This window comes from Poecilia reticulata, chromosome 6 (genome assembly GCF_904066995.2).
Source record: "Poecilia reticulata chromosome 6, P_reticulata-male-v2, whole genome shotgun sequence".
NCBI lineage: Eukaryota > Metazoa > Chordata > Actinopteri > Cyprinodontiformes > Poeciliidae > Poecilia > Poecilia reticulata.
In genome coordinates this window covers 11097465-11113068 of record NC_088835.1, presented here as the reverse complement: position 1 = coordinate 11113068, position 15604 = coordinate 11097465, and the positions used below count along the sequence as shown (strand labels likewise).

At 40.0% G+C, this 15604-nt stretch overlaps 1 protein-coding gene across 3 annotated transcripts in view; it reads left to right on the top strand.

The window, feature by feature from the left end:
* cntn1a (contactin 1a) overlaps positions 1–15604 on the top strand; it is a 68034-nt gene that overhangs the window by 44403 nt on the left and 8027 nt on the right. For 2 of the 3 annotated variants that reach the window (XM_008411005.3, XM_081607869.1), the window contains exons 4-17: positions 922–1051; positions 2336–2514; positions 2766–2861; positions 4194–4400; positions 4838–4937; positions 5792–5973; positions 6111–6235; positions 6683–6800; positions 7907–8054; positions 9019–9146; positions 10683–10855; positions 11530–11653; positions 14588–14749; positions 15157–15306. In XM_008411005.3, coding sequence (XP_008409227.1) covers positions 922–1051; positions 2336–2514; positions 2766–2861; positions 4194–4400; positions 4838–4937; positions 5792–5973; positions 6111–6235; positions 6683–6800; positions 7907–8054; positions 9019–9146; positions 10683–10855; positions 11530–11653; positions 14588–14749; positions 15157–15306 — 2022 coding nt within the window. The remainder of the gene's footprint in view (positions 1–921; positions 1052–2335; positions 2515–2765; positions 2862–4193; positions 4401–4837; positions 4938–5791; positions 5974–6110; positions 6236–6682; positions 6801–7906; positions 8055–9018; positions 9147–10682; positions 10856–11529; positions 11654–14587; positions 14750–15156; positions 15307–15604) is intronic. The other variant, XM_017305355.2, reaches the window with a different exon arrangement.

Genomic DNA, 15604 nt, shown 5'->3' with positions numbered 1-15604 from the left:
AAGTTTGTGAGGGAACGTTTCAGAACAAACAGAATAATTTAGATCAAGAGAATCCCACCAGAAAGGTGAAAAGTTTAAGCTGCATCGATGTGGTTCAAAGCACTGCATTGGACATAAACAAAAACAATGCTTTTCAGATTTCAATCTGTGAAAACGTTGAACTCGCTCCATATTAATTCAATTATGCACCGACTTAGTAAAATCCGTTGAAGTTTGTGGTTGTGATGTAACAAAATGAATCAGTAGGAGTGGATTAGCAAGGCGCTATAGGACATTGTTGTAGTCAGTGAATTCCTGGCTTTGGCCTGGTTCCATGAACTAAAGCAGAGCGGCATATTACTGTCTGAAATAGCATACGTCCCCCATTGAGGTGTCAGCTGTGCATTCTTAGAACACAGAAACACGAGGGGGAATAACACCCATGTGCGCACGCATTCATACACACGCATCCCATTTGCAATCCATTCAGCCACCTACACAGTCTTGATCTTTGAGAATAATCAGCGTTTGGGAACATTCTGCCTCATTGCCTATTCATGGCTCAGCATTGTGTTTATGTCTTATTCATGCCACTGCTCGGGATGTCTGTCTCCTTTAATGAGTAATTGGGGGTGATTGCATGTGTGTGTCGCTATTGCAAAAAGCCAGATTGAACAAAAAATAAATACATTTAAAAAAACGCTTTCTCATGAAATTGGGCTCTTGCACATCTGCAACACACGGCTAAACATGACGCATGCAGTGAGAAAAGGGTTTAATGTGGGCATTTTTAAACATCTTCTCTCATACCAACACATTTAGCAGTTACTGGGATAACTTCTGCTTTGCCGATCAAACTTAGTGACTGAACTTCCTGATCTTACCAGCTTGCAAATGTGCCTCATACTGTTTTTCGTCCTACTCTTCTTTGGTTCTTTTCAGCAGATGATGCCACAGGTTTTGGCCCGGTGTTTGAGGAGCAGCCGGTGGACACTATCTACCCCGAGGAGGCGCCCGAGGCCAGAATTGTCATGACCTGCCAGGCGAGAGCTAATCCACCTGCCACATACAGGTAACATAATGTTTCCATAAACCCAGCCGCATTACTATGCACTTTAAATTTCACCTCTGTTATTTCAGGGTCTGCAGACATGTCTGTAAAATAGCATGTCCTTTTTTTGCTTAATTATTATTACTATACCAGAAGATGAGGATTTATATTTAAAGTCATCTTATAATTTCACCAGCAAGTAAACTGAGATACAACTGGTCAACAAATTCTTACTTTTTAAAAAAAAGTTGTTTAAAAAAAACTTTTTACAACTTTTTAAAACCAGCTTGTAAACTATAGCAAACTTTTTTTTTTGCAAATTATAGCAAAAAAGTTTTCTATACTTTTGCTATATAGCACATACAGGTAACATAATTATATTTGAAAAAGTTCAATAGTAAAATGGTTGAAAAAAGTACAATAGTAAAATTTAGCAAACAATATAGCATAGTTCAGAAGAAGAAGCAGAACATTTTGATATATGAATTGCTAAAATTGACGAGTTTGCAGAAGACCGTTGTAGACAGTAAAACCAGTAAAAGCAAAAGGCATTTCCAGAAAGGAAGACGAGAAGAATGCTGACACACAGATCGAAACAAAGCAAGAAACACACTGAAGAAATAGGAGGCGTGACATGTCTGTGCTCCAGTTTGACAGAAAACCGTAAGACCTGTCGCAATGATAGTCATAGTTCCTTAAAGTAGACATACGTGGCTACGTTTTGATGCATAAATTATTCCTGTACAGTGAAATATGTCTGAGCAGCATCAATTTGAAAAGTTAAAAAAACGTCAGTTACTACAGTGCACACACTAGCAACTGACAACAGTTAGAGAATTCCACCATAGGATTACATTGTAACCCTGAAATCGATCAAAAAATCTACATAAAACTTAAATTGCAATCATGGAAAAACTGTGAGAGATATTCAAAAACCCCAAAATCTGAAGATCTGAAGATAGTTTAGAGTCTTGTAACTCGTTTAAAAGTTGAATGGAGTTTCTATGTTGAAGTAGGCAGAAATGGTAAGCTGTGAAAAAGATTTTGGCAGAATTTTGTGGAATTTTGTAGAATTTCAATGTATTTCTATGGGGCTGAAATTCACACAAAAAAAGCGCAAACATTTCAAAAAGTACAATGGTAAAATTTTGAAAAAAGATATAGCAGAAATCTCCAGAAGAAGCAGAACGTTTCGATATGTGAATTAGTAAAATTGGTTAAAGTTAGCAGAAGTAGTTAAAGACCGAAAAACATAAACGGGATCTTAACAAACAGGTATACTCACCCAGGTTGCTTTCCATGCAGATGGAAGCTGAACAACACGGATGTTGACCTGAGCAAACCTGGCAGCAGCTACAGTTTATCGGGAGGCAACCTGATTATCAGCAACCCCGTTAGATCGGAACACGTGGGGAAATACTCCTGCTTGGCTACCAACATGTACGGCACGGTCGTCAGCCAAGAGGCGTCTGTCCAGTTCGGATGTGAGTTGTTTGGATTGGAGTGAGCCACTTCTGTAGGCAGCAATGTGCAGTGCCATCCAGATGTTGAGCAGCTTCCCCAGAGCTGTTAACTCATGCATAACATGCATATGAAACATGCAACAACATTTCATTAGGAACTTGATGTTCAGACAAACCTCATGTTTAGTGTGTAATGATGACATTTAGAAACGCGAGAGTCTTCGATTCAACCTGTAAAACGATGATCTGGTTTCCGTCTCTGCCCTTCTCAGATCTCGACCTTTTTTCACCGGAGGAGAGGCAGGCAGTGCACGTCAAGGAGGGCCAGGGGGCCGTTCTGCTCTGCGCCCCCCCTCCACATTATCCAGGTAAATAAGCATGTGATACCAGAGTCTACTTCACTGATGAAGGGATTTTCTAATTTGGTCAAATCTGGAACTAATCAGACTAACGCTTCCTGAAAGAAATGTTTGCAAGTGGTGCTGTAGAACCCTGAGCTATATGTGGAGTTTTGTCCAGGGAGGGACAGGAGACATTTATTCGTGGTTAAATATTAACAAGATGTTTGAACTCCACTAAATAAAGATGCATATTTTTGTTTGCAAACACACCTTTTTCAAACCCAGTAGCTCATGACATATCAGTGTATTTTGACAAGCTTAACATTTAAATGCATGTATGACATCAGCAATCCTATTTATTTCCTTATCTAAAAATAAAAGCTACACTGTAAAAAAAAAAAAAAAAAGAAGCCTAAAATCTACTGTAACATACCAGCAGCTGTGGTTGCTTGAACTTTACCATATCCTTTAAAGCATAACCACTATGAGATTAATACTGAATTGCACTGATTTCTTTGTAAATTGCTTTCTGGACTCTACCTGGGAGGAAATTTGCATCCCCAGAAACATGAGTACTTTGCCAGTTGGATGTAATTTAGGTAAAGGGTCTGGTTTGAGACCCAACAGTGTAACCTCACACCTGTAGTCTGGGTAAAATAAAAGTCTCTGTTGTTGTCCAGTCATTTCTTTTTCAGTAACTGTTGCCGACACATTTTCCTGTTGGATGGGTAATCATATTTGGTTTTACCATTTAAGCAAACAGATTTATTTTTATGGCATCCAGCCTTACAGATTGTCCCCAACTAGTAGAGACTTTGCCCAACTGGAAATTGTGAGTAAAATCTGGCCAAAAAAACCAAAAACTTTCCAGTGCGTCCTCAGCTTTAGTTGTCGTTTCCAGTCTCTTAATGTGGCTGACCAAACTGTTTCCCTCTTTCATTAGCAATGCTAATTTGGCTGTAACCATCCGCTAAATAAAACGCCACTGACATTTACGATATTCACACTGAATGCTAATCTATAACCATCCATTTATTATGGAATTACCCACTCCAGCAGCATCACAATCACTACAACAAGCAGAACTTCCCCACAGTGCACTCCGTTAAGCCTTTCAGCCGGAAGAATCCTGCAAATCCATCTGCAAGGTCAAAACATGCTCAAATTGTAATTACTCTCAGCACGGCGTAGCTGTTCATGACTATTCATACGTTTCATATATTTGAGCCCATGCTCGTATCCAGATTCCTGGTCTGTTTCCATAGACGTTGCCTTGTGTCCAAACCGTTGATTGACAGGCAGCATGTCTTTCTCTCTCTTTCTCTCTCTCTTTCTCTCTCTCGCTCTCTCTCTGTGTAGGCGAGCTGTCGTTTCGATGGATCCTCAATGAATTCCCCACTTTCATCCCACTGGACAAGCGGCACTTTGTCTCCCAGATAACCGGCAACCTTTACATCTCCAAGGTGGAATCGTCAGACAGGGGCAACTATTCCTGCTTCACGTCCAGCCCGTCCATCTCCAAGAGCGTATTTTCCAAATTTATTCCCCTCAAGCCTCTTGCGGAACGTTAGTACTTTTTTTTTGTCTTAATTAATTATTGTGCTGCCTTTATTGTTATTTACACTCTAGGACAGTGTCAATGTAAGAATATTGTAGGTTTGGGGGGAGGGGGAGCAACTTATTAATATGTTTTCTTTAATAGAATCACATCTTACAGTTTTCTTTTTTTTTTGACAAGGTGAATCACTGAAATGAGCACACAGCAGCACCACAGTTATTCAGATATTCTTCAAGGATGCTCTCTTTTCAGGAAGCTCCATGTTCAATCACAGAAGTGTATTTTGAAAAAAAAAAAAAAGAAATAGTGGTTTGGATCAAAGAATATTTAGCTTAGTTAAACTAAAAGCTTAAAAAAACAAAAACATTATACATCTTCCATCCCTTTCATTTAAGTATGGCTCATTTTTGTGGTATGTGTTTGTACCTGTTGCTCTTCGGTTTAGGTTCCATCAGAAAATATCCTGCTGACCTCAGTGTGAAGTTCCCGCACACCACTGCGTTGGTGGGTCAGGACATCATCTTGGAATGCTTTGCACTGGGGAAGTAAGTGAGAAAAGGTTTGACATTTCCTGTTTGCTTCAGTACATGAAGTAACTGCAGGTTTACAGTAACGCTTATAGCAAATTGCAATCGGTTATTGCTTCGTCTTCTTCCCGGAGCCGAGCTAATGACTTCTCCGGCGTATGTTTGAATGGGATCCATGTGGTGTGAAAATGGCACGGGGAATATTTTCTTCTGCATTGATTGAAAAGCCGGACTGAGTCGAGGAGCGGACGAATGGAATGAGCTAAATACAAATCAGACGTAGACCTGTCAGTGGGTTACGGCTGGCGCAAAGGGTCACGACATACGATAACAAAGGAATGTTGATGTGCCAGAGCTAGGAATGTGCAGTAAGTCTTAAAAACTGATGTTCATAGATGGTCCCTATTCAATCTACCTGGGTTTAAGGTATTTTGCAAACTAAAGTGAGTACAAGTTCAGTCTGTAGTTGTGCAAAAGACATGTGGAAATAAATGGAACCAAACCAAAGTTTTGAATGTGGGGGAGGGTGATAAATGTATGACTCGTGAAATATGGAGATTTTAAAGCTCAACTAAATAATTGTGCTCTTATTTCTAGATTAAAAACACCAACAAAGATATGTTGATATAGTCTGAGCTTTAAAACAAACTTTTGTAGAAGCCCCGATGAAATCAATGTGTGCCGCTCTTTCCATTTTTGCGCACAAAAAACTATCATTTTACCTCCACCTAACAGTTACTCTCTAATACTGACATATAGGATTCTAACGTGAATACGTGTGGCAAATGTTTTACTTTTGCAAAGCAGTGCATGTCTTACCAGCTGAATCCTGTCCGGTGTGTGACTTTGCTTCATCGCCCTGTGTGTCCCAGCCCCGTACCTGAGATTCACTGGAGGAGGAAGGACAACATTTTACCACATAATCACGAGGTGCGGATGGCGGGTGCTCAGCTGTTCATCCCAAACGTCCAATTCAATGGCAGCGGCGTCTATATTTGTGAAGCGGCTAACGACAAGGGAAAGGACTCGCACCATGCCAACGTATCTGTGGAGGGTAAGAGAAATGTTGAATAACATGTCAGCCCTCGGCATATGAAAGCTAAAACACACTTTCATTAAATTGAAAAAGTCCCTATCCGGTGAGTTTCTTTGTCTGTAGACTTCTTTAACTCTTAACTCCTCTCATTGTAGCACATCCAGAGTGGGTGGAGCACATTGTCAACACAGAGAAAGACCTGTACAGCAAATACACCATGTCTTGCATTGCCAAAGGTGTTCCGAAACCTCAGATCCGCTGGCTGAAAAATGGAGAACTGGTAAAATTCTGGCATGGGAATGTTTGTTGTTCAGTTGGCAGTATAGTAAGCATCATCTGTGTAGTTCTTCTCAGTTGCATGTGCAGCCATGTGTTGTTAATGTAGTTCAGCAGCGAGAGAACAAGCGTGTGTGTGTGTGTGTGCGTGGGGGCGTGTGTGTGTGTGTACATCATGACAAGGGGAAAATACTTGTTGTTAATCAGCTGTTGTGCAACACTTCCCCAGAAACGGCTGTTGTCAGCCTGAGATCCCCCCGTGGGAATGGCAGCCAGTGACAGAAAATGTGCAAAGAAATATTAAGATGTGATATATCAAAATACATAATGTAAAATGCTGCGTAGAGAAGGCATGGAAGTGTGGAGCATTTACTATTTCATCAGGGTGTCCTAGATATCGTTTCAGCTGCAATGGATGGATATCGTCTAACTTCTCCGTTCTTTCCCACAGCTTGACGGGACCCAGTTGAGATTCGGCAGGCTGACATCAGACGATGCGGGAATGTACCAGTGCATAGCAGAGAATCGCCACGGAGTCATTTATGCCAACGCAGAGCTAAGAGTGTTTTGTGAGTTGAATCCTGGCTCAAGTTGTAGCTACAAAAACCGCTGTGCTAAAATGTGGAGGACTATAGTCTAAAATCCGCTGAGCTAAAAGCCGGGTTTTTTTTGTTTGTTATTTTGCTAACCCCGTCCTGATCTACCACAACAGGATGGGTTATAGATATGATCTGTTCTACTGGGTTAGGTCTGCAACATGAAATACCTGGCTGAAGTGACTGCTATTGGACATTAGGGGCTTTATCAGAAACAAAATATAAACCTCACACAGCAAGGAGGTTCAGGCATTTTAGCCTGAACCTCCTCGTGGGGAACAATGGAGTCCTGGATGAGTTTTATTTTTAAGTTGAATTTTGCATTAAAAATGATCTAATTATTAGAAATGCATAAAAAGCTCATAATATCACAGAAGAATTTACCTCACAAGCAAGTAAATTGGGAGAACAAAATTCATTCAATATTGCCTCTAGCATATTGACATTACAACTATTTCTGTAGTCAAAACATAAATGCTAAGCATAGAGGATATGGACTTGAATGACACAATATTCTTACTTCATATGATTTAATATTATTTTGCATTAGAAGTGTGTTTATGGCAAATTTGGACCATTCTTTCTTCCAGAAGTTCATTTTTAAGGTCAGACATAGATGTTGGACCAGAGGTTGAAGCTTTGCAAAGATCAATTTTTTCTATGCCAAACCGGTTTATCCATGTTCCGGTTTATAGACCTTGGTTTGTGCTCAGATGCCTATTCATGTATTTTCAAAGCTGTTCTCACAAAGTTGGGAGGATGAATATTTCCAAAATGTCTTATGTGGGAGCTGTAAATAAGGGGCAAGCCCTACTGTCAAGAAGGATGGCTTTCCTTCAGAGTCACTTCTCTGAGATTCCAACTTAGAAAAGACAAAAAAAAGGGACACATTTTTTGACCCAAAGGTCGATTAGAATCGCCAGACGTTTGTCTACCAATCATAACTCCAGCTTTTGGGTTAAAATAAGAACTCTGCAGCTTTTTTTGTGCGGACATTGTGCTCAGTAGGACATATTGACTCTCGGAGTAGGGTTTAATACAGCTAGTTTGGGAAGAATAACTGATTCTGTCATCCACAGTTGGGGCTCCAAAGTTTACCCATAACCATGTGAGAAGAGTGCTGGCACCTAAAAATGGCCGGGTGGTTATTGAATGCAAAGCCAAAGCCGCCCCGAAGCCCACCATCACCTGGAGCAAAGACACAGAGCTGCTCTCCAACTCCTCCAGGTCAGTCGTCCCTTAGTAAGAATCAAGCACTCGTTTTGTTCCCACTCAAATTAGTGAACATTTGATGTGTTTTTATTTATTTATTTTACTAAAAATAAATTTGAATAACAATCTAATGAATATAAATAAATAAATATTCATATTCAGTAATTTCTATTCATATTATTCAGTCTCTGGTTTGTAAAGGTTCAGTTGTCCTTTGTCATTTCTACTGCCAATATTCATCAGCTGCCTGCCGTCATCTGTCATTTGGACACATCAGGGCTGCAAGGACCAGAATCTGTCATTCTGCTTTGAAGGCAAGCTAAAGTTCCCAGAGAAACGCTTTGCAAAACGTTGATCTAAATAAGCTCCAGATCTATGAGACCCACAACAATCGGAGGAAAAGTCTTAAATGTGTTTGATTGCTGAGCAGAGCTGCTCTGTCTGTCATTGGCTGACGTTAAGCTGGTAATGCAGCACCGTTTGGGCAGAGTAAAGCCCTATCTTCTGCTCCTCACTTGGCAAACAAGTATAATCTTAGTGCAGTGAGACGCCCCCCACACGACCCCCAATTCCGATCTCCGATGCTACCTCCTAACCCCCCAGCCCCCGAGTCCCAATGCTGATGCTCACATATTGTGGAGGAGGAGCAGCAAGTCATTTACTATGCAGCGTATGCATCCTAATTCTCTCTACGGCTTCTGTTTGAGCAGGAGAGGGAGTAACGGGGAGGGGGTTTCTGGCACGCCTTCCGTCATGCATAAAAAAAATGAACCTGTATATTACTTTTGAAGGAAAGTGAGGCGGTTTCTTGCTGAGTTGTGCACATAGTTGTTTTTCTCATGAAAACTAACAGCAATACTGAATATTTTCACTATTTTTCATCATCCCCTAGTGCGTGGAATAACAAACGGTGCACTTTTGACCTTTTAAGATTTCTGGAATCTTCAGTGTGTGAGTGTTTGGCCTGCTCCCTCCTCAGGATGTTCATCTGGGATGACGGCAGCCTGGAGATCCTTAACGTGACGCCCCAAGATGAGGGAAGGTACACCTGTTTTGCCGAGAACGACTGGGGAAAGGCCAACAGCACGCGCCCTCTGGTGGTCACAGGCAAGTTGCAGCCAATCTCAAACAAAGCTTACAACCAGCCCTCGGTTGCCTTTGATGCTTCTTGGACGGTGGAGTTTGCTTTGACGGCTCCCAATGTTAGCTGGCAATCAATCTCGTCTTTCGCAGTTCTACCAAAGAGGGCCGACCTCCAAATGTCAACTGATGTTAAATAACGACCCACAGAGCAAAGTGACAGGATACAGGCTTCTGCTGGATATTCTCTCGTTCCCCCAAGGCCAGATTCATGAGGGAGTTGCTTTGGATCCAATCAATGTGCAGGCCTTGCAGTTCTTTGGGAGAAAAAACACGAGTTCTTAGTTCAAGATCAGAAAAGTAATAGGTGAAAATGAAAGATTGTAGTTATTTTGTCTGTCATTTATATAATTTGATTTGTCAAGCATCGACTTTGTTCACAGTTGAGATTCAATGTCCTTGCATCCAAAGCTCTTTTCTGCCCTCTTCTGGACACTTGTGTTTATTGCACTTTTTGTTCCTTCAAAAAACATAAAATTTGTACATGTAAATTACTTGTTTTTTGCGTTTGTTCTGCAAACCTTTTATTATGTAAATAATGAATATTATTTATTAATTGCATAATTGTGATGCCGTATTTGATACCTTGCTCCACAGGTCCTCATTTGTAGCTTGTGTTGGCACTAAAATTGTCAGAAATCTAGCTAATATACTTTGTAAAGTGTTTTATTACACAACATCTGTTCAATAGATCGGTGTGGTTGGGGGAAAAATACTGAGACGTGTAATATTAATTTTTATAGTTACGAATGGAAACGGCTATCAGACAAGCATCCTGCCACATGCGTGTTTATGGGGTTCAGTCGATGCGTCTTCTCGTTCTGTAACATTTACATTTAGGTGGACAGTCACCAAAGATAAAATGTATCAAAGTATATGAAAAGGAGCAGTATTGCATCAAAATGCAAAGCATTAAATCGATCAGATTTTTTTTAAAGTGGTTAGAAGCAGTAAACATTTTATCTGCATTAGATGTTGTTTGTAAAACGTTATAGAATTGTGATTATTAATGTAACAAGGTAAGTGATGAGAAAATCAGATAACTCATTTGTTTTTAAAATAAGATTTATCATTGTTCAATGGGAATACAGACAGCAAATCTGGAAGGCTCATTATCTTTCATTGAGCCCAGATTTTTTCATACCAAAGTCAATTTTTGATTTTAATTAGATTTTTAATATTGTTTTCTTTTTCAAAATAAATTACAATTTTTTTTTTTAAACTTGCATTTATTTTGGTCATCTCTTCTTGGAGTTGACCTGGATTCAAAGTTCAACTAAACACAAGCTATAAAATATGCTTGAAAAACAAGCCTGACATCATTACATATTGGTAAATAAAAATAAAAAAAAAACAACAGATTTAACAGAAAATTTGACTCATGGATAGAATTGATTTATCGCCCACTCCTGACAATTCGTGTTATCAAAACTGTTTCAGCTTTGTGATTTGATTCTTGCTTATTCTTGTCAACGATTCTATTTGTTCCTCTTATTTCTCAAGAGTCCACAAAGATCACACTGGCTCCCTCGAACGCCGATGTTCACATTGGAGACAACATCTGGATGGGGTGTGCAGCGTCGCATGACCCGATGGTGGACATCACCTTTGTCTGGTCCCTGAATGGGCAAGAAATTGATCTGGACAAAGATAACACGCATTATGAAAGCACCCTGGTGAGAACTCGCCACAATCGTTTTGTCTGTTTTCTCCTATTAGGACTGAATTTCGGTTCTTTCAGGTCAAGAATCATGCTTTGGAGTCTGATGCTATAGCGTTGTTTTCACTGGAATATCTGAAATGGAAAAGTACAGTCTATTTTAAGTGGACTTTATGGCTCCAAAATTAATCCCCCATACTTTCTTGAAAAGAGCATTGAGTCATCTCCCAGTTGTAATTATAAGTGCCATTATGTCCTATCATGTGGACATAACCTCCTCTCTCTCTCTAAGTGCATTTCTTACCATAAACTGGCGGTTTCTCGTTTGTTTCTCCACTTGCTCAGCAACCACCAGATTACGACTGTGAATGATGATCTCCTATTTTTGTGAGCAGGAATTTTCCCTTTTTACAAGGAGAGTTCTGTTTCACTTCTGTTTGTGTTGCTAGCAAAGCCAATTTCAGCCTTTGGTGCAGTGCTTCGGTTCTGTGGGATGATTTTTGCTTTTGTTTAGGTCGAGTGTTGACCTAATAACGCAACTAAGGCAAAAGAAAAAAAAAAAAAAAAGGTGAAGTTTGGTGTAAATCTCTTTAGATTTTTTGGGCTGAAAAACAAAATGTTTCTGTCACTTTTTCCCCCTTTAGATAAATTTCTCAAAGTAATGAATTGCTTTCCTTGTGTTTGATGCAGAATGGAAGCTCAAACGCTAAACTGCTCATCAAAAATGCTCAACTGAAACATGCTGGACGCTACACCTGCACTGCAAAAACCAATGTGGACAACACCTCTGCTTCAGCACGCCTGGTTGTCAGGGGTGAGTTGTGAGTCACTGGTGGAATTTAATTTGAAAGGCCTGAAAACAGCTTCATCCTTAACACTTTTGATTTAGTAGTTTTAGTTTGCACAGGTTGTTGGTTTTTTTTTTTGAGTTACTCGATTTTTCAGCATTTTTCAGGTTTAAGTCTAAGCTGACAGTGTAGAGTTTGTTTGGTGATTGTTTAAAACGTCTGTAAATTATTTTTTATTTGAGTTGTTTTGTTGCAGACCATTTGCAGTTTCCAAAGCAGGAAAGATTTAAAGTAAGCTTTCTTACTTTAAATCATAAGGTAGCGTTTGGATAAACGACCTCAACATTTTTGAGAATGGAGCTGTTAAAAAAATGTTAATCCACTTTGGTCAGTAGACTGGCCATTAGCTTCAGCCTGCACCTTCAACTACTCTGGATCTATGCTTAAAGAAAAAAAAAACAAACTACAAAATTATCTACTGCACATAAGACACTAACCGAACCATGTGCAATGTAGTTTTAAAAAATTGCTTTTCATAAGATTTCTCCAAAGTATGCCAGGGTTAGAGATTCAGAACAATAGTTTGAATTTTAAACTTATAATGAAATACATCTGAATATATCAGACAGCTTGTTAAGCAACTGGGAAGACAAAACTGCTCTATGGCTCATCAGCCACATACTTGTGCAGTTCTCATTAAAGCAATTCAAAATGTTAATTGCCACGAAGGGATCGAGTTTATGCGTGTGTTTAAGAAGGAAAAAAAAATCAGACCATCTGACGTTACAAAAACACTGTGAGAAACTCTTTCTAGAAACAGTTGAATCAGAACCAATTAATCTGGTCATCTCTGAGATAACAAACGTTGAGAGCAAGGTTTTGTTTTCTGAATATTGCTACTGGAACTGGAGCAGACCTGTTTGTAACAAGAACCTGACCTGACCTAGGAAAAGAGCATGGGAAATGTATTTGTCTTTGATTGTCAGGAACTGTGATAAGTCGCTGCTCCGGTTGCAGAGTCACAGTAGCTGAATAAACTGAATGGGACACGAAATGCTTCTGTGTTGTGAAGAGTGTCAGCTCCCAACCGGCCTCTTTATGAATGATTCAAGTGTGATGGTGATGTGATGAGGACATAATGACTCACACGGTTTAGTCTTTCTTCACTTTATTTTGACAGACAGCTGCTGATTTTTATCACTTCATAAGAGTACACACAAAGTAAACACTGGCAACTTTCAGTACTGTATCTCTCCTTCTGCTGCGAGTTCTGCTCCTGGATGATTCACCAAGCTTTGCTTTTTCTCTCTCCCCTGCCGCCCCCCTTTAACAACTGGGAGCCTCCCTTACAGCTCCTCTTCTCCGGTCATGAAACAGGCTCAGTCTTATGGGACAAAGGCTTTCTGTAGATTTCCACTCAGGAATTCTAGCAGTGATCCAGAGTGCCAGTGATCCCTGCAGCGTCCTGGCTGGGCTGCTGCGGCTTTCACAGCGAGTGCTGACAGACGGCCAGGTGAACGCGCAGCGCCTGAGCGTGACGGTTCCCCCAACCTGTAACCAAAGCAGACATCCTGGGTCGCTCCTAATGGAGAGCAAACTGGCAGCCGATTCGTCAAGGCAGATGAGGAAACGCAGAGTCTGTAAATGCACTCGCATCCCTGGACGTTTGAACCGTTCCCATTGCTTTTGCAAATCGATTATGTTCATCTCAATATGTTTTGGTTTCTGTAGAACCTTTCCCATCTCCGGTGCTGAAGTTTGTAACTCTTTGAGCGTAGTCATGGTGACCTGGTGTCCTCTCTCATCCTGGCAAATTTACACATGGGTTATGTTCCTTAAATGCCATGATGAGATTAACTGAACTTCAATGGATGTTTAATACCTTAGAAAGTTTGTTTTTGTATCCATCCCCTGACTTGTATTTTGAACAACCTTTATTCCGATTTGTCTGGAGTATTTTTTGTCTTCATGCTGTAATGGTAGCCATGAATACTTATTGATAATCACTTGAGATCCAGTCACTGCACTACAGTGATCCATTCCATTCATTTTGAGACAGCTGGCACCATTTGATTGGGCCTCTGTTGAATTAGGTCACTCACTTTAAAGGGAGCCCGTGTTTATGCAACTGCTTATTTTGTGTTTACTATTTTTATTTAACTGCCATTATTTTGGTAGAAATCTGGGTTTTTTTTAACATACAGGTTTATTTTTGTATAAAAAAAGCCAAATTTTGATCACAGTTGATTTATAGAATAAATGAAAAGGGTAAAACATTCAAGGGTGTGAAAACGTTTTTACAGGCGTTGTAAATATTGACAATGCTTAATATCCAAAACTAAGTTATTTTATTGTACATGTACAGAACGTAAATGCCTTTCCTTTCTCCATGGATCTATTAGGGCAGTTATACAGTGAATATATTGTCTTTGCTTTTCTCAGCTTAGATAATTTTTTTTTTTCTAACAGGGAATTTTGGCTTTCTCGGGCTGCGGGTTGGAATTTGCAACCCAGACATTTTTTTTATTTTTTTTGGTTCCAATGGAAGAATTAAGAGTTGCATTAGGACCAAGAGAAACATTGGATTAAAAAGCCTTCGACTAAGTTTGAGTTAACATATTCCACTGCGCTATAAAAATTGAATGCCCTAAAGTCAAAGTTTGCCTCGGTCTTTCAAATGTAAAATCTTGAAAATGTAAAAGGCTGTGATTTGCTGTGCTTTATGGAAGTTTTGTTATTTATGTTTTTTTTTAAATTCATGTTAAATAGATCAGAGTTAATTCCAGGAATTTCCCTAAGAGACTGAATCTCTCCCAGAATCATCACTCTTCCTGTCTGCAGCTTATTCACAGCTGTGTGATTCTCCTTCGCTGGGCTTTTCTGCCACATCTGCATTTTCACCTGTGACTTTAACTTTTTAAAATGTGTCTGTTAATCTTCTCTTGATATATTTGCCCCAGGGCCCCCCGGTGCACCAGGCGGGGTGAGAATAGTTGACAGATCGGACAAGAGCGTCACGCTGCAGTGGAGCCGTGGAGCAGACAACCACAGCCCCATCTCCAAATACACCATCCAGTACAGAGACGAGTTCTCGAAACACGTCTGGAAGAATGCCACAACGTGTGAGTAAGAGATATCACCACAGGATTATGTGTGATTACAATAATTAATTAGGATTCATGGCTTTTATTTTGACAACAGCTTTCTTCTTGCCACTTTCTCATTAAAACTTGTGTTGTGTATCACTAATAAAAATGCTGTCAAAAAGATTCGCCCACCTGAGCTGTGGGCAGGTGCAGCTCCTTCAGAGTTGCCTCTGAACTGTTGGCCAGCACTGTTTTACTATTAAGCTCACAGCTGTCAAAGCCTTATCTTGTTCTCTCATAAAAGTCCAACAAGTTCAGTTGAGTTTTTGTTTACCACATGACAAACGTAATGTAAAAATTCTTAAAAGATACTTTTACTGTCAATTTGATCAAATTTGATCAGACCCAAGTTGTGATTTTTTTTTTTTTTTTTCTTTTTGTAGCTCCTGCTGATGTTGAGGGGAATTCAGAGACAGCCACAGTGGTGGATTTATTCCCTTGGACAGAATATGAGTTCAGGGTCACGGCCACCAACACTCTGGGGACAGGAGAGCCGAGCAGGCCGTCAAGCAAAGAGAAAACCCTGGAATCAGGCAGGACCACGTCCAGATTTTTTTAGATCTGCTTACTGTCATTTAAACAACTGAAAAGCAAACTGTTTGCAGTAATGTAAAAAAAGGAAGAAAACTGAGTTACTACCATCCAGCTTTCTGTTTGTTAGTTACACCTTGTCTTTCTGTTGCTGCCGGCTTGAATATATAATTCACTTCCCTGCAGAAGTGAATCAGCAGTATTGACATCAGGCTCGGCTTCCAAAAACACATCGTGCCAGACTCACCGCACGAGCCGTTACAAATAAGCACTTTAGTGAAACCTGACACTGGAATTCAG